The sequence below is a fragment of the Artemia sp. Qi Xiang Cuo genome, chromosome 7 (genome assembly GCF_049724085.1).
Source record: "Artemia sp. Qi Xiang Cuo chromosome 7, ASM4972408v1, whole genome shotgun sequence".
NCBI classification, from domain to species: domain Eukaryota; kingdom Metazoa; phylum Arthropoda; class Branchiopoda; order Anostraca; family Artemiidae; genus Artemia; species Artemia sp. Qi Xiang Cuo.
Genome location: NC_142800.1, coordinates 1,643,532 through 1,665,169, shown reverse-complemented (window position 1 = coordinate 1,665,169; position 21,638 = coordinate 1,643,532). Strand labels below are relative to the sequence as shown.

The 21,638-nt window shown below is 35.4% G+C and overlaps 1 protein-coding gene across 1 annotated transcript in view; it reads right to left on the bottom strand.

Annotated features, from left to right (window-relative positions):
* LOC148949847 (uncharacterized) overlaps positions 1–21,638 on the bottom strand; it is a 109,020-nt gene that overhangs the window by 8,325 nt on the left and 79,057 nt on the right. The window contains exon 6 of the mRNA XM_089091952.1: positions 20,946–21,044. Within this exon, the coding sequence (XP_088948078.1) occupies positions 20,946–21,044 (99 nt within the window). The remainder of the gene's footprint in view (positions 1–20,945; positions 21,045–21,638) is intronic.

The following is a 21,638-nucleotide window of genomic DNA, read 5'->3' as shown; positions in this document are numbered from 1 at the left end:
TTCTAACATCGTTCGCAGTCAAGAATTTTATTTTCAAGTTGAATAGTATTATAGAACGAATTCACTACTATACAGCTTCAGCCTTCAGTTGGATTTTGAAATTGACAGCCGACAGATTGTTTCTACAGCTGAACTGTAAGTTTGCAGATTTTTTTTTTGCTGTGTTTAGATAAGATTTTCTTAATGTTTAATACTCAATTGTTGAACGCCTGATAGAAAATACAATCTTCTTTCTGAAACGTTTTTACCCCTCCTCCCCCCAAAAAAACCTTCTATTGAGACAAAAATTAGCTATAGACTAAGCTATGTACAAGGTTGGGGAATTAAGGATTGAACCGGAAGTTATCCCAAAAATATGATTCATAAATAAATTGTAAATTGTTGCCTATAGGGGGGGGATAGGGGGCTATAATTTTTAAATGATAACACCTCATTTTTTTTATTGAAAGCAGGCATGCCAAAAAGATAATTATTTTTTTCATTTAAAGTGGAGACAGAAGAAAATGATATTAAATTCCCTGGGAAACCATTGAAATATTTTGATAGACCCAGGGCCCCCCATTAATACTTGTTCATTGTCTTGGGTATTTTACGATTTCTCATAGGCTACTGGCCTAATTTGGCTTTTGTGTTTGCTCCCTTTTAATTAGATTCTTTGGATCTTATTGAATGCCACAGCAAATCTATTACTCAGTTTTCCAATAATTTGAGGTATATCTGAATAATTTCGACATTTTTGTTGTTGTCTTTGTACCCCTTTACTCATACCCTCAATTTTTTTCCAGGAACACTAAGCTGTTTAACGTTATTTGCGTGTTTGTTTGAACCATACAGTGACCTCGTTAATTATTAAGTAACTTATTTTTTTTAATGAAAGCTGAGACGGTATCCTACCAAGGTGGTATCCAGAGGGGGGGGGGGGTAGGGGGGGTATTACATTGAAATGATAATATCTCGAAATTTTTTTATTGAAAGCAGGGATCCCAAAAAGTAATTTTTTTTTAATTTAAAGCCGACACGGCATTTTATCAAGGTGGTATCCAGAGGGGGTAGTGAGCTATCATATTTAAATGATAATACCTCGATTTTTTTTTGAAAGCAGGAGTGCCAATAAGTTAATTTTTTTTTATTATTTAAAGTAGAGACGGTATCCTATCAAGATAGTATCCAGAAGGGGGGGGGGGGAAGGCATAGGGAGTTATTATATTTAAGTGATAGTACCTTGATTTTTTTATTGAAAGCAGGGATGCCAAAAAGTTGAAAAGTTGACAAAAATTCTCTTGATGAATAACGAAGAAGATCAGTTTCCAGCCAGCGACTTGTGAATTTTTGAACTCATGAATAGGCTCGAATCTGTTGTAAATTTGAGCTATGATTTGAGAAAGACTGATGAAAACATTAATGTTTGCGGTCGAAATTGACCACGCCGGCGGCGCGCCGCCGGCATCTTACCGGCGGCGCGGCGTGCTGTTTTTGGCCCCGCAGCCGCCGGTCTTCCCTCAACGGCGCGGCGCCGGGGTCTACCTCTAATGTAACTCAGGGCAATATGGAGACGACCAAATCTTTTACAATGGCATAGGAACAGGATAAAAGATACGATGTAAAAAATAATGTCATCAGACAGTGTTAGCATTTTTTCTTTCATCAAACGAACTGTTACTTTTCCTTTTGATCATTACAAATGATTTTCATTTATGAGCGTGTTTTCGTTTAATCAGCGCAAAAGGGGAGGATGATATTGACTCAAATACTGTCCTGACAATATTAGATCTAGTGTAAACTAGAATCAAAGTCTCCTTGAAGGACTCCATTTTCTTATATCGTACACGACAAGTTGCACTCTGAGACACCAGATGGCGAAAAGTGGGCTACCCTATGAGCATGGTCTTTAGCTATACATATTGTTCCTATTTGAATCTTAAAAAAAGTTCCCACACAGGGGAAAGCATTAACACTGTTGGTTTTGAGCTTCGTCTATTACTTTCCGTTCATAAACGAAAATTTGTCGGTTCGTTCCCACGACACTTTCTAATTAAATTAAAAAAAAAAAACAAGTTCTTTTAACTGAAAGTAAGGAGCGACATTAAAATTAAACCGAACAGAAACTATTCCATATATGAAAGGGGCTGTCCCATCCTCAACGCCTCGCTCTTTATGCTAAAGTTAGACTCTTTCTCACAACTCTATTTTTTAAAGCAATAGAAAACTTTTGCGTAAAGAGCGAGGCGTTGAGGAGAGGACAGCCCTTTCATATATGGAATAATTTCTGTTCGTTTTAAGTTTTAATGTCGCTCATTGCTTTCAGTTAAAAAAACTTGTTTGTTTTAATGTAATTTTTTAACGATTTTGAATTAATGCAGGTTCTGATTTTGGCTCACCGTACATGAATAATGAAAACAAAATTTGCATATTAATTTTATTTTTATTTGGTTAAATGGCTTTCTCGAAAGTTGTTTAATTTTATTTACGAACGTTTTTATTAGAAATAAATGTGCGTAACTTAGGAATTAACTTACGTAACGAACTTCTATATTCATATATTTTTAATACGTCTATTAGGAAGTTCACCCCCTAGTCAATACCTAGCTCTTTGCGCTAAAGTTCAAATTTTGTCCTAATTCTTTAAAAAAGACCCCTTAATCACAAAGGCCGTTAATTAGAATAAATAGCTCTTATGAAAGTACTAAAAAATATTTGGCTTAAAGAGCGATGTATTGACTAGGGGGCGAACCCAATCATATATGTAATAAATTTTGTTTGTTTTAAGTTTTGATGTTGCTCCTTACTTTCAGTTGAAAAACTTGTTTTTATTTATTTAATTTCTGATCATTTTTTAAATAATGCAGGGAAATCCAGCGCCCCCTTCGTCGCAATGTCCCTTCCCCCATGAAAACTTCCTTTATGAAAAGATCCTCCAATATATACCCCGACCCCCCCCCCCAACAGAAAAAATCCCCCGTGAAAATGTCTGTATACTTCCCTATAACCGATACTATATATAAACATTGGGTAAAGTTCATAACTTTCAGCCCTCTCCACGGGGACTTTGGGAGATTAAGTCATCCTAAAAGACATTGTTATTATATTTTCGACCATAATGAAGAAAATGGCTATCTCAAAATTTTGATCGGGTGACTTTGGGAAAAAATGAGCGTGGAAGGGGGTCTAGTTGCCCTCCATTTTTTTTGGTCACTTAAAAAGGGCACTAGAGCTTTTAATTTCCGTTCGAATGAGCCCTCCCACGATATTCTAGGACCACTGGATTGATACGATCATCCCTTAAAAAAAAACAAAAAAAAAAAAAAAAAAAACAAACAAACAAACGCGCAACCGTGATCTTTCTTCTGGTAAAAAATACAGAATTCCATATTTTTGCATATAGGAGCTAGAAACCTCTACAGTAGGGTTTTCTGATACACTGAATCTGATGGTGTGATTTTCATTAAAGTTCTATAACTTTTAGGGGTTGTTTCTCCCTTTTTTCAAAAATAAAGTAAATTTTCTCAGGCGAGTAGCTTTTGATGGGTAAAATTGAACTTGATGAAATTAATATATTTGAAATCAACATTAAAATCTGATTCTTTTGATGTATCTATTGGTATCAAAACTCCATTTTTAGAGTTTCGGTTACTATTGAGCATACTTCTTCATAGAAAATTGATACTTTTTTTTGTGTAGAAATTAAAATTTGAATCTAAAGACTTCAAATTTCTGGCAGTGATGGGGGGCCAGCAGCCTAATCAAGCGTAATCTTCTAGTGGCAGGTTGGATATCAAACTGAATCTTCTCGATAAATTTGGCACTCTTTTAAAAGAAATTATCTGTTCCACAAGCCCACCCTATATTCTGTAAACTCGCCCACCCTATATTCCGTCAGATGCCAGCACTTATGTATCTTAGCGCTGTAACCACATCATGATTCTGGATCGGATGAGAACCCGTGGTCATTTCAGCAAGTCAAAAATTCTAAGAAATAGTAAAAATTAGCTTAAAGTATAAAATTTATAAGTGAATAGAAGGAACACTAGAGCCGACGAGATTTTGCTTTGGTTATCGATTTATGCAACAAAATAAATAACAGAATTCAGAATTGGCATAAAACGAAGTCAAGGCCATTTGAGAATCAAGTTGCATAGGCATGTATTTCCTCAACCCCCTCCCTAATAATTACCAAACCTCTATAGTGAATCTTTGCCTTCTTTTTAAAGAGTCAAATCGTCTATAAACATTGGACGTTAAATGAAAGGTGAAAAGAACGGTGAAACAAAAATACAACGCAATTGACCCTAGACGGGATCAGGCCCGTTTTTGAATCCGGTTGAATTAGGCGCTTCTTCACCATCATCAGTAACTGAAAATGTTTAGAATAAAACTCTGCGATATCCAATGAAGAGAAACATCTCAATATGCTGTGGATTTCTTTTCTTATTGCTGTGCAAAAAGAGTTTATGTTTACCATTGCTGGAAAATTATTACTATGAAGCAGATTTCTCAGTTTAATTAAACTATGTAAAAAAAAAAAAAAATCTTGAAAAACAACAAGGCTATGAACAATAGGCAGAAAAAGAAGACTAATCACATGAATACTTCGTCTGTATACAGCAAGGCGCTGAGAACGAAAGAATCTGAAACATAATAACTTAAAAAAAAAAATCGAAAATCATAGAAGATAGTTTTTTTGTTTTTATATTTTCCCCTATTAAGTTCCTCTGCTGTGGATTTTTTTGTTCTCAACGTTGAGAACGCCTGTTTGCAAACAGACGAACAATTCATGTGACCGGTATTCTTTTTCTTCCTAAGAAAAAGGTGGGTAGGTTTTACTTTGCGGATAAAAGGTGATGCGGAGCACATACACACACACACACACATATATATATAAATATATATATATATATATATATATATATATATATATATATATATATATATATATATATATATATATATATATATATATGTATATATGTATACATATATATTTTTATTAAATGAAAACTTTTTACAAACGAAAGTACAGAATGACATTAAAACTTATACGATAAAAATGATCAGCACTGTAGGGGGGGGGGGGGGGTGTAACCCCAGTGACGTAATATCATCAAATTCCTGGTAGGGGGGCAAAATCGGAGCAAATTTTCCCAAATCAAGTGAAAATGACAGTGACAACTGAAAACTTAGCCATGTAGTAACAAAGAAGCTAAAGATATACTAAAGAAAACTGATCCATTTCTGTGGATGTTTGAATTATGTAGGCTTATCTTTGTTTTGACAAGGTTTTTAGAGAAACTAAATTTCAGAAGGGGGGAACGGGGTCTGGGGAGGGCAAACCGAGGTCTGGGGAGGGCAAACTGGGGTCTGGGAGGGGTAGTTGGCCCCACTGCCCGCCCCATAGCAAATTACATCCCTCTGTCACCCCCCAATCTGTATGCAAAAATTTAGCTTTATTTAATCGAAACACGTTTAGAGTGAAAAATTATAGCCTTTTTCTAATTGAGTATTTTGTTTACCGATTGCTTTTCAAAACGTTTGAACTAAAACTATATTCTTTAAATCAAAGCAAATGCAAATGAATAAAGTCTTCAATTTTCTAGGCTGCCCTACTCTTTAAGATATTCTTATATATTGTGGTAAAGCTTCTAATTTAGTCAATTTGGAATTTAGTAAAAATATATTAAGACGCAAATACAAAGTTTAGAAATACCACTTTTTATTAAGATAAGGAACATATCCTGCCAAGTTTCTGTTTAACGGGAAATTGAGAAATCACCACTTCCTAGCTATTATGTGGGTTGGGTAAAGGAAAGTGTGGTTGATAAAAATGTATAAAAGATGCATTTTATTGGAAGGGATAGACTGATACTAACTTTATGCCGGACTGACCTCTGGTCCGTTGATTTAGAAATACCTTGGAATATTGTCGAATCATTGTAAGTGTATATATATCCTATTATTATATGTTATTGTAGTTTCCTGAGACTTGTGGTCTACTTGGGACAACCAGTCCCAGTAGAAAGTATATATCTAGTATTATTATATATTAACTGAATAAAAGTATTGCATCATAGCCAACCTCTCTACGATCTACCTTTAGCCCCTCGAACATACCCAGCTGGTACGTCTCATTAGTTCGGTCATAGCCTAAGGCACGCTAACCAAGTTTAATAACCTTAGGGCCATAGTTTATCTCCCCTATAAAAAGAGAATAAAGGCATCTACGACTACACCACCCGAATACCATAAAATACACTTTACAACAACTGGTGGCAGCGGAGGGATTAGAACCCTCGCCACCGAAGAGACTGGTGCCTAAAACCAGATAATGAAGATAATGAATGATTGATATTGAAGCGATTTTATTACTGTGTCAGCAATAATACTTGTTACTAATGTAAATAAATTAGCAATTCGAGTGTTTACTGATGAAAAAAAAGAGTTATACCACTTTTTAAGTTGCTTTGCGAAAAATCGACGTTAAAAAAAAAAACAAAAAAAAAAAAAATGCTTGATGCTTTAAAGTATTTTTGTTACTTAACATAATTGTTTAAGTTATTACACAATGCTTATATATATATATATATATATATATATATATATATATATATATATATATATATATATATATATACTATGTTTTTATTAACTTTAAGTTTTAATTAGAGATTTAATGTTATATGTAAATGTTTGACCTCGAGTCAACGTATTAATAATTTTTATTGTGAAATAATCCGTTTAGTATTAAATTTGAAAGAATAATCCAGCAAGAACCATAATGTTTCGATTTAAGCGGGATATTATTTTTGGTGTAATTAAAAAAGAGGAAAAAGTAATTAAAAGTAATTAACTTTCGAATGCATTGATATATACGAAAATTGAGTATTTCATTCTACTATATATGTAAAAATATATGCTTTATACGTATACTAATGTGAATATTTATTTTAGATACAGCCTTAGCTATTTTTTTTTTTTTTGGAAATAAAATTTTTCATAACATCCTTTTGGATCCATTTCTCAATCAGTTCTTTGATGCATTTTTTGGAAAGTAGAAAATTTGAAAGCCAGTACAATTGTATCCTAATACCATCAGAAACCAAACCAACTGATATTTGGAAACTACAGACTTTACTACAAAATCATTAAAAGTTAGATAAAATCATAACTTAATTAAGGCCGAGCTATTGTGATACACAGCCCAGATGGCTTATGTTATTGAAATATGTGAAAATACTTTGTGCTGGAAAAATATGTGAAAATTTAAAAATCATTAATGTTATATGTGATTTATCCAAGGTAATTATAAAAGGAAAAATAAATGGTATATTAAACACATCAGGAAAATAAATTAAATTATAAATGAGAGTTAAATCTAAACTCAAAAAAATTCATAAAACTTTCCTAATTCAAATCTAACTTAAGCAAATCCATTAATATAATGTTTAAGCCGCTTGGGGTCAAGTTAAAACAGAAGATGCATATAAGAAGGGTAAAAAGAGTATTTTTCAGTCCTAAAGATAGAGAAAAAGAGAAACAAGGATGAATTTCGAATTGAAATCCTTCGACAAAAAGAACATGGCCTATATTGGACCAAGAAACATGACCATAAGGAAACCCATTGACGGTATGTGCACATAATGACCCAAAGATGGCAGCATAATAGCTGTAAACAAAATTAAATTGTTTTAAAAGTAAAATATTGAGAATTGGGACAATTCTTCTTTAAATGGGGAGTATTGTGGTAAAGCTTCTAATTTAGTCAATTTGGAATTTATTAAAAATATATTAAGACGCAAATACAAAGTTTAGAAATACCACTGTTTATTAAGATAAGGAACATATCCTGCCAAGTTTCTGCTTAACGGGAAATTGAGAAATCACCAATTCCTAGCTATTACGTGGGTTGGGTAAAGGAATGTGTGGTTGATAAAAATGTATAAAAGATACATTTTATCGGAAGGGATAGACTGATACTAACTTTATGCCGGACTGACCTTTGGTCCGTTGATTTAGAAATACCTTGGAATATTTTCGAATCATTGTAAGTGTCTAAATATCCTATTATTATATGTTATTGTAGGTTCCCGAGACTTGTGGTCTACTTGAGACAGCCAGTCCCAGTAGAAAGTATACATCTAGTATTATTATATATTAATTGAATAAAAGTATTGCATTAGAGCCAATCTTTATACAATCTACCTTTAGCCCCTCGAAAATATCCAGTTGGTACACCTCATTAGTTCGGTCATAACCTAAAACACGCTACCAAAGTTTAATAACCCTAGGGCCATAGTTTATCTCCCCTATAAAGGGAGAATAAAGGCATCTACGACTACACCACCCGAATACCATAAAATACACTTTACAACAATATTTTTAACATAAATCTATAATATATTAATATTTATTACTATATTTATTAAGACTATATTTATTAGTATATAATATATTGTAAAATATATTATAGGCTTCTAAACATTGACTCCAAACTGAAGCAAATCCGTGAGAAAATTGTGTCTTATGATCTAAATTTCCCTCCTCTTAGTGACCCCAGCCAATCGCTGATAATCAGGCCATTATTGTCATTTCAAAAGTTCCATCTCACCTTAATAATCCTGCAAAACGCCGTGAAGTGATTGACCTTATACCTGGTCATGAATGTATTCATAGCATAAAGCCCTCCGGCGATAAATTGGTGGTGCGGATTGATCAGACTGCTGCTAAGGACTTTTGCGATTCTGTTCCCTCTATAATGAGCAACTGTGACGTCAAAGTAAATGAAACAAAATATGTAGGTATTGTGAAAGTTTTATCAGATGCCTTTGACGTGAGCATGCTAATTGGCTGTGGCAATATTAAGGATGCAGAACGAATTGGCAATTCTTTTGCTGCTAAAGTGTTTTTTGAAAATGCAATTGCCCTTGCTAATGCACAGAAGCTTGGCGTGAAAGTTGGTTATGAGATTTTCCGCGTTCATGAGTTCCAGCGTCCACCGTAGTGCTGCTATAATTGCCAATCGCCTAATCACCTGAAGTCCTCTTGTAATAACCCTAAACGTTGCTCCCGCTGTGCAGAAGAGCATGAATCATCGCGCGATTCCCCGTGCCAGGCTATCCCTAAATGTGCCAATTGTCATGGCAATCATGTTTCATTTTCTCTAAAAGGCCCAATCCTTCGTAATGCTGTAGCTAAACGTTCTAGTCAGCTATGAAAATGACTATTAAAATCGAATTTACTATATGGTCATTCAACATAAACGGAACGAAGGATAAGGATGATTCTTTGAACCAGAAACTATCTAATTTCGACATTTTGTTTCTACAAGAACATCTTTTGCCCTTGGTGAGTTTGAACTCCCTTCGCAGGAGTAAAGAACACTTGGTTTTCGCTAGGAGTGCCCGAAGAACTTCCGGGAAACCTTCAGGCGGGTTGGCATGCCTATTAAAACCTAAACTAGTCCCGCTATCCGCTATGTGTTATCGTGAATGTGATTATTTCATTGCAATCCGTTTTGCTAGCCTAGTTCTTATTAAGGTATACCTCCCTTGCGACCAAAGATCTTTTTCCTCTCTAACAAAGTATACTAAAGCATGTGCATCACTAAAGACCCTTCTTGTTAGTGTTGAGAGTAATGGATTGGATTGGATCCTGTTAGGCGATATGAACTGTGATATAAACTCTACCTCAACACGGACTGATTTATTTTTGGATTCGCTACCTAATGGCTATTGGGTTTTGGAATTAGATGCATCCCATTCATACATACATAATAACGGTTCATTGTCTGATATTGATCACTCTGGTGTTTCCATTAGCGATATTCACATTGACCAGGATGAACGTGATTATGACCATCTGCCCCTTTCAGCCACTGTCACCATCAATACGATTCGGGCTGAACAGACCTTATGTACTAATTACAAAAAGTGGATAGCCAAGAGAGACTGGAATAAAGCGGACTGGCCTCTATATCTATTAACCCTTGCTCTTCTTTTATCTACGATTAAAGTTCAATTTAATTTACTCTTTACTAGTGTTATGTCCCCAGAAGCTCGAGTTCAGCTCAATATATATTACAGCCAGATTGTTTCCTGCCTAAAAAAAGCTGAAGAAATGGCTGTCCTGCTTAGTCGTTTTAAGCTTAATACTAGAAGTTCAATATGGAAATCTGACCCTGATTTAAATATTGTGAAAAATCGTGCAAAATTGTGGCTTAGAATCTGGGTAGCGTGTGACCGCCCTTTAAGGGGTCACCTTTTTAAAAATTAAACAGAAAACGAAGTTGGAGTTTAAACGTTATCTTCGTAAAGTAAGGTACAATGGTGAGGAATTTCCGAAAACCTCTAGTCAGTGGAAACAGGTGATTAATGTTGCGAAATTTGATTCACCTCCTAATGCCGATCGGATCCCTAATGCCTCTTGGATTAATCATTATAATAAGGTTTTTAATATTATGAATTATGCGGTTCACTCTCAGTTTGTTAGCCTCTGTTCTTATGTATTACCTGCGAAAATTTACAAAGGCCATGTGCCTCCCGTTTCTGCTGACTGCGTGATTCGTTGTGTTAAGAATTTAAAATCTAAATCATGTGATATTGATGGTATTAGTGTTTTTCACCTTCATACTGATTCGAAAGAATTGATTTATCATATGCAGTTATTATTTCAAATTTGTCTATGTACGTCTTTGGTGCCTGATTCTATTTGCTGCGGGAGTGTCACTTCGATTCTTAAACGTGGGAAAGATCCGACTAATTGCGCATCATATAGACCTATTACGGTAGCCTGTTTGCAGAGCAAAGTTTTTGAATATGTCCTGCTTCCTGAAATTCTTCCAAAAGTTGATTAGGCGTCCAATCAATTTGGGTTTAAACCAAATATAGGATGCCAACATGCGCATCGAATTCTTACTTCTTTTTTAATTCAAGCACAAAAAGATGGTTCTGAAGTACATTTATGTGCGTTAGATATTTCAGAAGCTTTTGATTCGGTTTGTCACAGCCAACTATGGTATTCTCTTACCCAGCTTGGAGTGAATTCATATGTTGTATGTGTCCTTCGTTATGCAAATTCATATGTTCGACTTCGGTCAGGAGAGATCTTTTTTGGTAATATTCTTATTCGGTCTGGACTTAGGCCTGGAGGGGTTCTGTCACCATACCTTTTTAATGCTTGTTTATACCCTGTGCTTTCTCGTATTTTTCCGTCGTGTTTTACGGGTCTAACTAATTTATCTTATATTGCTTATGCAGGTGATTTATTACTTATTAGCCGTTCAAAATTCACCCTAGCTAGTTTGTTTCTAAGCTTTTGGAAAAAATTGGCCTCGTTCTTAATGCTGAAAAATGTGAATATTTAGTTTTCAATGCTAAAAACCCAAGTAGTGATTTGAGTTGTAGTTCTTTTTCAGTTAAGCTGGCTCCTGCGTTGCGTTGGCTCGGGATTAGTGTCTGCTTTTCTATTTCAGCTATCCATGCTAGTGCACTTGCAGATATTAAGAATAAGCCTAAAGCAGGTTATGCTAAAATTGTCCCAAATCGCGGCCGACATTCTTGTAAGGCATTGGCTAAACTCTATTCTACATTTTGCGACCGATCCATTCTTTTTCTATCAGGTTTGCGCCCATTTTTTAATACTCGTGATATGCAGAATATTAGAGTTTTATATCTCCGTTATTGTAAATATCTTTTGTATTTGCCTCGTTGGTATAGAAACCGTAAGATTATTCGAATGTTTAATGCAACTGATATATTGACGTCATATAATAAGTTGTACTCCAAGTTAAAAGATGAGGCTTGCAAGTAGTTGGGTTTTTTTCACCCTTTTTGCGATTGTTCTGATTTGCATATGTAGTTCTTTATATTGATATTGTTTTGCATGTGTTTTGTTTTGTATGTCTTTACCTTTTATTTTCTTTTGTTATTCCACTTTTCTATAATGTTAGTGGGTCAAAAATAAATTATTATTATTATATCAAAATGTATATATTGTATCATATATTATTATTATATATTCATATATTTGAGATGATTTATATTTATATAAATTATATATTTAGAATTTTTAAATGGCAACTGTGAAATTTTAATGCATCGTCAATTTTGGCTCTAACGAGCCCAAGCGCCAAACGATGGCGAGGGAAGGAGTCTAGTTGCCCTCCTGTAACTTTTAATTATTAAAATCGACGCCATAATTCGTGGATCGTTCGAACTAGAACTCAATCGAACGAGATCCCCGCCAGGTAGTTACGACCGCCGGTCCTATAGGATCCCCTCCCTCTTCTGAAACAGGAAAGCTGTATATAGAGATTTCAATAATTTAAATCAATCCCTGCCAAGTTGTTACGACCGCTGATTCGATAAGACCCCTCCCTCATCTGAAACCAAAAAGTTATATATAGAGCTTTTCAGTAATTTTATATCAATTTGCTGTCTCAGAATTTTCACTCAATAGCACTTTGGATTTTTTTTTGGGCAAACATTGTTGTTCTATGTCACAAAATGGCTGAGGATATCCCCTTATCGTGGCATATCTCTTTCGCTACAGAAAACGGACACTAAAACTATCAACATATGTTTCAATGAGCCTTCTCCCTACTTTCTTTGACCACTGGTTCGATACGGTCGCCACTTCAAGAAAGATCCATGACTGAAACATTTCTAAAAAAGAAAAAAAAAGATCCATGTCTATCAATACAAAAAAAAAAAAAAAACGTTTGAAAAAAGTATAATTTTGCAAATTCGGAAACTTAATGATTTTAACGTGATTATTCGGAATCATCATAATAAGTCAGTTCTTTTGATACCCACATTGTTATCAAAATTACACTTGTAAGAATTTCGGTTACTGTTGATACTATGATATTTGTGATACAAAAAGTGGATGTATCTTTATAAAGATTAGTGTTGTCGTAACTTGGGCAAACACTTGGATAATAATTGCTGTCCACATCCCCCCAAGCATTCGCAAAAGTGTTTCTAGCTGTTAGGATTGACATAAAAATTTTCCGAAGCCGAAACCGCAACCTATGACTGTCATAGTTTTCTGTCAATGTTTTCTTCCGTATATGTTGTTTTGCCCACAGACTAGGAAAACTGAAACATCAAAATTCCAATTCAAGAAAACCAACCAACATTACCAAGCAACATTACCAACCAACCATTAATACCAAAACCAACCATTAACCAAACCAAACATTAATAATATTACCAAGCAACATTCCGAAGCTACTCAAAAAACTTAAATAAAAAAGTTACAGTATTTACTGTAATTGGCTGGGTTTTCCCTATTAAACTTAGGCTGATATCTAAAAAAGTTGAAATGTTTACCCAAATGGTAAAAGAGAAAAATCATGTTGAGTCGGAAAGAAACAAAGATATGAAATTGATTCAAACAGTAAAAAAATTAATGGTGAAAAAAAACTTTCAATTTTCCTTACGATAGGTGAGATTGAACCGGAAAGTCATGACACACCGGGCATGCTCTCATCCACTACGCTTTCGTAAGGTATCCATAAGTTAAATTTGTCTAAAACTTTGCTCACATTCTTTTTATAGAAGAGTTATAATAGTTAATTTACAACCACTTCTTTGTTTAGCTGTCAGCAGACTTGATTGGTATTTCATTGTATTTCAAAACTTGAAAAGTTAATACTTCGGTACGACACAGGCAACAAATGGCGAAAAAGATGAATAAAAAAAAAATATGTATAATGATATCCTATCGTCACAATTTCGTCTCAGTACCACTCTGCTCCCGCAAATCCGGGATGCTTTCTAAAAGCCAAAATATAATTTGTACTTTACTAAAAGAAATTCAAAGGAGTTTACTAAAGAAAATGTGCATTGTCAGTTTAACATACATATGCTAATATTTTTCCAATAAAATCTTAATTAATTTTTTATTTCTTAAAGTTATAAAAGTGAAAACATTTAAATGGATTTTTTCGGAAAAGTGTAAATTATATTCTGGTTTTTAAAAAGCATAGGGTATGGAACCCTATTCAGATTCTTTTCTGCTTATTATGAGTTCGACTTATTTTAATTTCTGTTTGTTTTGGGTTTCATGTATTTATTGATACTGATTTGTGATAGTTGTATGCTTGGTAGATTATTTGATGGTATTTTGTTCATTATTGGTTTAATGGAGTTCTTCACTTTGTTTGTGAAAAATTTATTTTGTGGTAAAAGTTTTTTTTGATTAATTTCTGTTCGTTTTATATTGACATAGTCTTTTTCAGAGAGGAAGACTGAGCCTTTTCTGAAGTTAAACAACCATCCCTTCCATCAAAGTCTTTAATATCCTCAGGACAAGGCTTACAATCCTTTCCCCTATTCTCTGAGGTTTTTTTCAACACCTAAGTCCATGTTATATGATATTTAGACTATTTTAAACAGAATAGTTATCTCAAAATTTTAGAGTTATGCACCAAAGGCAGGGATTACAACCCTTACCCTGAGGGCTGTGGGGGGGGGGGGGCGTGTTGTCATCCTCAAAGACCTAATTTCCAAAACTTTCAACTACGTTGAAAAAAATGGTTATCTCAAAATTTTTGATTGGATGTGTTTGGGGAAATGGTGGGTGTGAGAGGGGGTTAGTTGCCCTCCAATCCCTTTCGACTATTAAAAAGGGCACTATCCCTTTGAATTTCCGATCGAATGAGCCCTTTTTCAAGTTTCTATGACAAAACTTTCAATAAAAACCGTATGTGCCCCAAGGGCCTAACATACAACCTTCCCCCTGAGGGCCCTGGGGGGGGGGGGAGTGTCATCCTCAAATACCTAATTTCCAGAACTTTCAACTATGTTGAACAAAATGGCTATCTGAAAATTTTGATGGGATGTGTTAGGGGGAAATGGTGGGCGTCAGAGAGGGGTTAGTTACCCTCCAATCACTCTACTATTAAAAAGGGCACTAGCCCTCTCAAATTTCAATTGAATGAGCCACTTTTGAAGTTTCTACGACAACGCTATCTACAAAAACCTTATATGCCTCCAGGGCATAACTTACAACCTCTGCCCTGGGGGCTCTGGGAGGTTTGTCATCCTCAAATACATAATTTACAGAACTTTCAACTACGCTGAACGAAATGGCTATCTCAAAAATACGATTGAATGTGTCTGGGGAAACGATGGGCGTGAGTGAGGGGTTAGTTGCTCTCAATTCACTTTCGAATATTAATAAGGGCACTAGCCCTTTCAGTTCCCAATCAAATGAGTCCTTTTTGACGTTTCTAAGACAAAACTTTCTATAAAAACCATATATTCCTCTAGGGTAGAAATTACAACCCTTGTGCTGGAGGTTGTGGGGGGGGGCTTGTCATCCTCAAAGACCTAATTTCCAGAAGTTTCAACTACGTTGAACAAAACGAATATCTAAAAATTGTGATTGGATGTGTTTGGGGAAATGGTGGGCGTCAGAGTTAGTTGCTCTTCAATCCCTTTCGACTATTAAAAAGGGCCCAAATCCTTTCAATTTTCAATCGAATGAGCCCTTTTTGAAGTTTCTATGACAACTCTTTCAACAAAAACCTTATTTGTCCCCAGGGCAAAACTTACAACTCTTGCCCTGAGGGCTGTGGGGGGTTGTCATCCTCAAAGACCTAACTTCCAGAACTTTCAACTACGTTGAAAAAAATGGCTATCTCAAAATTTTGATTGTGTGTGTTTGGGGAAATAGTGGGCGTGTGAGGGGGGTTAGTTGCCCTCCAATTACTTTCGACGATCAAAAAGGGCACTAGCCATTTCAATTTCCGATCGAATGAGGCCTTTTTGAAGTTTCTACGACAACACTTTCTATAAAAACCTTATTTGTCCCCAGGGCATAACTTACAACCCTAACCCTGAGGGTTGTAGGGGGGGGGGGGGTTGTCATCCTCAAAGACCTAATTTCCAGAACTTTAAACTACGTTAAAAAAAATGGCTATCTCAAAATTTTGATTGTATGTGTTTGGGGAAATGGTGGGGTTTGTGAGGGGGGTTAGTTGCCGTCCAATCACTTTCAACTATTAAAAAGGGCACTAGGCCTTTCAATTTCCAATCGAATGAGCCCTTTTTGAAGTTTCTACGACAATGCTTTCAATAAAAAACCTTATATGCCCCCAGGGCATAACTGACAACCATGGTCCTTAGTGTTGCAGGGGGGGGGGGTTGTCATCCTCAAAAACCTAATTTCCAGAACTTTCAACTACGTTGAACAAAATGGCTAACTCAAAATTTCGATTGGATGTGTTGGGGGAAAAGGTGGGCGTTGGAGCGGGGTTAGTTGCCCTCCAATCATTTTCGACTATTAAAAAGGGCACTAGCCCTTTGCATTTCCAATCGAATGAGCCCTTTTTGAAGTTTCTATGACAAAGCTTTCTATAAAAACCCTTATATGCCCCCAGGGCATAACTTACAACCCTTGCCCTGAGGGCTGTGGGGGGACTGTCCTCTTCAAAAACATTATTTCTATCTGGAAATCAGCTACGCTGAACAAAATGGCTATCTCAAAATTTTGATTGGAATGCGTTTAGGGAAATGGTGTGCGTGGAAGGGGTGTTAGATGCCTTCCAATCACTTTGGACTATTAAAAAGGGCTCTAGCAATTCCAATTTCCAATCGAATGAGCCCTTTTCGAATTTTCTACGACAACTCCTTCGACACGAAGTGTCCTGGCCAAAACAAGAAAATAAATAATACATTGTGCCAACATAGTTCTTTACTTAGGCAGCGCTATTGCGCTATCTATGATTAAATAAAAAAAGAAACAAAGCAAGTTTTTTTCAAGTTAAAGTAAGGAGCAACATCAAAGTTTAAAATGAAAAGAAATTATTACGTGTATGAGGGGGAGGGGTGCTCTTCCTCAACACCTCTCTTTTTACGCTAAAGTTTTTTTGCAATTTAAAAAAGAGCTTCTTAATGTTCTAATTAAACGAACATGGTGTTTCAGGAGTCGTTCTTAAAGAACTAGGACAGAATTCAAACTTTAGCGTAAATAACGAGCTGTTGAGGAAGAGCAACCCCGCTCATACACTTAATAATTTCTGTTTGCTTTAAGTTTTAATGTTGCTCATTATTTTCAGTTGAAAAAGCTAGTTTTTTTAATTTAATTTATGATCGTTTTTTCAATAATGCGAGGAAATCTGGCTGCACCTCTTCGGAAAAATCCCTCCTCCCAACGGATTTATTCTCTAGACAATTCAGTCCTAGTGAAAATTTACTCCGGACAATTACCCTTAACATCTCAATGCGTAAAATTGAGTCGGCAAAGAGAACCCAAGACATATAACGAATTTCGCATAGGAATTCTGACATAATCACCCAGTGTAAAATTTCCCTAAAAAAAGTCACTTCGAAGAAACTTCTCTCCCCATGGAAAATTATCCCAGTGGAAAATCCAACCAGCAGAAAATTCACACACCCCCCCACACCAGAAAAATGTATGCATACTTCCCAACAACAAATACTATACGTAAACAATGGGCAAATTTTTCAACTTAAAGACCTTTCCCAGGGCCTCTGGGGGCTCATGATATCTCCTAAGACATAGGTATTCGTCTTCCAACTATGCTGAACAAAACGGCTTTCTCAAAATTTTGATCGGACGATTTTGAGAAAAAAGAGGCGTGGGAGGGGGCCTAGTTACCCTCCCGTTTTTTATTCACTTAAAAAGAGCACTGAAACTTTTAATTTGCGTTCGAATAAGCCCTCTCCCGATATTCTAGGACCACTGGGTTTATACGATCACCCCTAAAAAAAAAAAAACTACAAAATTCCACATTTTAGAGATAGGAGCTTGAAACCTCTACAGTAGAGGGCTCTGATACATTGAATCTGATGTTGTGATTTTCATCAAAATTCCTTGACTTTTTCCCCCCTTTTTTGAAAATCAGGCAAATTTTCTCAGGTCCTGAGTTTTTGATGGGTAAAACTGAGCTTGATGAAACTTATATACTTGAAACAAGAATAAAAATATTGAAATATTTAGCCGGGCCGCTTCTTACTTACAGTTCGTTACCACGAACTGTTTGATTCCAGACAAGTACATTAAAGTGATTAGTGCTGCGTACGAAAATAACATCACTGCGTTTAAGGTAGGAAGTGAGGTCGCTTACCAGTTTCTTATTAAATCAGGAATTAAGCAGGGTTGCGTTCTATCCCGTTTATATGGATCATTTGATGGACTTTGTAGTAAGGAGCACAGCAAAGGGAATGGGAGGGCACGAAACAAATGGGGAAGTAAAACTCTGATGTGCTTCGATTATGTTGATGATTTAAGCATCCTAGATAAAATGTTAGCAAAATGAATGAACTTTTGAAGGTTTTGCGAGTTCAGGGTGTAAAATAGGTTTGAAAATTATTGTCAAGAAGACTAAGTCAGTAAAACTAGAAATAAGTGAAGGGGAAGAGGTGATAATGGATAAAGACAAGGTCAATCAAGCGGACAGCTTCACTTACCTTAGTAGTATTATTAGTAATGAGGGCGGGTTTAGTGAAGATGTTAGAAGTAGAATGGCCAAGGCTCAGGGTTTTTTTCACAGTTGAAAGAAGTTTCGAAGTATAGAAAGATAAGTGTGCTAACCAAGATTAGAATATCGGAAACTACAGTGATGACAGTGGTTAAATATAGTTCTGAAGAGTAATTGCTAAATGCATTCCAGAGAAATTACCTACGGATTGTATTGTGTAACCGACTGACTGACTGTATTTCTAACAGTAAGCTGTACGAAAAATGTGGTTCAATCCCGATTTCTAGGGTAATAATGAGAGAAAGGACGAGATAGCTAGGATACATTTTGCGGTTGAAGGATGACAGGTTGCTAAATATTGTCATTGTCGGAGGTCACAGCCTCGTTGTTTTTCAAGTTTTTTTTTGTTTTTGTTTTTTTCATTTTATGATGGTATACCAGCTCGGCCAGGACTTTTATTAAGCTGTAAGGCTACTGATATATATATATATATATATATATATATATATATATATATATATATATATATATATATATATATATATATATATATATATATATATTACCACTCAGCACACGGCAGAATTCTATATATTTGATTCTCTTATCATTTATTAGCATAATCTAAGAAATTCTGGCGAGAATACAATTCCTGCTTTCAGTTAATGCATCAAATAATCATCCGTTTTATAGGATTTGTTTTCTCTTCGGACTCTTTGTAATTCTCACTGTTGCTTCTCTTCTAGCCAAAGATTTAATATATGATTCGATGTATTCATTGTGACGCTAGTTCTAGCTGCATCACACATGTCTTCCAGCTGCAGATTTCGTTTACGCTTCATATTTCTGCGTGAGCTCAAGTCCTCCTTCCTATTAATTCATCAAAGAACTATCCATTTTGTAGGGCTTGTTTTCTTCTCGGACCCGTTAATATTATCACTGTTACTCTTCTAACTGCAGATTCCATTTACACTTCGATGTGGTCAGCCCTGTCGCTTCTAACCGCAGATTTTGTTGCCCATTATTTTCATTTACGATTCGTAGTAGTGATTGTTGTCACATATCTTCAAGCCGCAAGTCTCATTTGCGCTTTACTTTCGTGCATCATTACATCAGAAATTTTTCCATGCCTTTTACTTTAGCTGTTTTGATTCATTCAAAATGAAAAAAATATGCATACATATATGCCTTAATAAATACACAGTTGCTTGTTAAAAAGGTGCATATATACTCATTATTCTTGAATTTTAAGTCACGGGGTGTCAAATAAGCAATTTCAATTGAGTTAAGAAATCCTGGCGTGAATTGAACTACCTCTTCCTGCTAATGCATCAAAGCACCATCCATTTTATAGGATTTGTTTTCTCTTTGGGACTCGTTGTGATTCTCACTGTTGTTTCTGTAATAACACCAGATTTCATTTATGATTCGATATATTTGTTGTGATGCTGATTGTCACATGTCTTCTAGCCGCAGATCTTGTTTACGCTTCCTTTTCTTGCATCATTACTCCCAAATTTTTTCCATGGCTTTCAATTTAGCTACTTGGATTCATTCAAAATAATGTGTAATTTTGCACGGTAATATGTAATATAATAAATAATGTGTAATAGATACCAAAAAACTTCTTTCCCAGTTTTTACCCATTCGTCATATTTTGGCTTTCATTGCGTCGTTATATAATTCAGTAAGAACCAGGAATGTTCCTATACAGAGTCATTTGCACAGGCTAAAGTAAGAGGCTCCTTCTCCTTCATTCCATTGTAACTTTGTTTTGTCTTCTAACCGATCAAACACGCTAAACTAGCATCGTCCTTCATTCTATTATTATGTGTTTGTTTCTCCTCGAAATCGGCCACATATTTTTTTTTCTTAAAACTGGCATATTGACATTTCAGGCCATAAAAACTATCTAAATAGGTCACAAATTTGAGGATGAATTCGTATTTTTTCCATGGTTGTTGTATCGAACCTATGGTGACGCCATGACATCAAGAAGAAGCTCACATTGTTTACAGTTAGAAGACAGGCGACAACGAGAATCAATATATGCAAGTCTATCGCGTGCCGCTGTTCTTCAACTAGTGCTCTCGGCGGGGCAACGTTAAGATGATTGGACCGACTTATGGACCTTTGTGTCTGTCTTGTTGAAAGGACAAAGAGGGATATTATACAAAAAACCCTACAGAAAGAGGTAAATTTACGAACTTGTAGAAAACAGCTATTGACACTACATCAAACCAAGTTTTGCTAAATGTCTAGAATAACACCTTCTAAATTATCTCAGCGGATCCGTAAAATTTTAACTATTAGCTTTTTGAGCACGTAATCTCTGCGTTGATGTATTTCACTTGGGTTTGAGACTTTGACCCAAACCCATTGAGCTAAATCCCTCCGACCTACTATAAGGGCTTCGCCCTCTGTCCTTTTAGCATATACAGACGGAAACCTTTCAGTGGGAGGGCGTACCAATGCAACTCATGTTTTAGCAGAATTAGCCTACCTCTTCTTTCATCGGATGAACTTGATCATGTGCTTCTTCCCTTGGACACCAACATATATAAACAATTTCTGCACCAAGACTTTTTCTAAGCATTTCAACCTAAAAATTAAAATTATAATTACAAAACATTTAGTTGCACTCTCACCTTAAGATATTTTCTCAAACCAGAATTTTAACCATCATTCCAAAGCACCTTCAGAACAACAGTGAAAATTAGAAAAACAGATTTTAGCCTCAATTGATGTACAGGCAAATTTTAAGGTGGTGATATCTGAGACCCTGTGTCAAACAAATTTGAGAGGACTTTTATTGAACTCAAACCTATTTCTAGTCTCATGCCCCGTCTGACTAGCCGGTCCCTCAATTGCAAATAGTTTGGTCAGACGAACTAAAAAAAATATAATAAACGAATTAGGGGGATCTTTAGATACCGTATCCTTTTAATATATTTGTGCATGGGATAGCCCGTTACTCAATTGTAAATAGTTTGGTCAAACGAGCCAAAAAAGGTCATAATGGACGAGATAGGTGGATCCTTTAGATATGTTTTGTAATTTTGATTTTAATTTTTAAGTTGAAATGCTTAGAAAAAACGAAAATTTGGTCAAACGAACTAAAAAACTTTATAATGGACGAGATAGGGGGATCCTTTAGATATTGTATCCTTTTAATTATCTGTGCATGGGATATTAA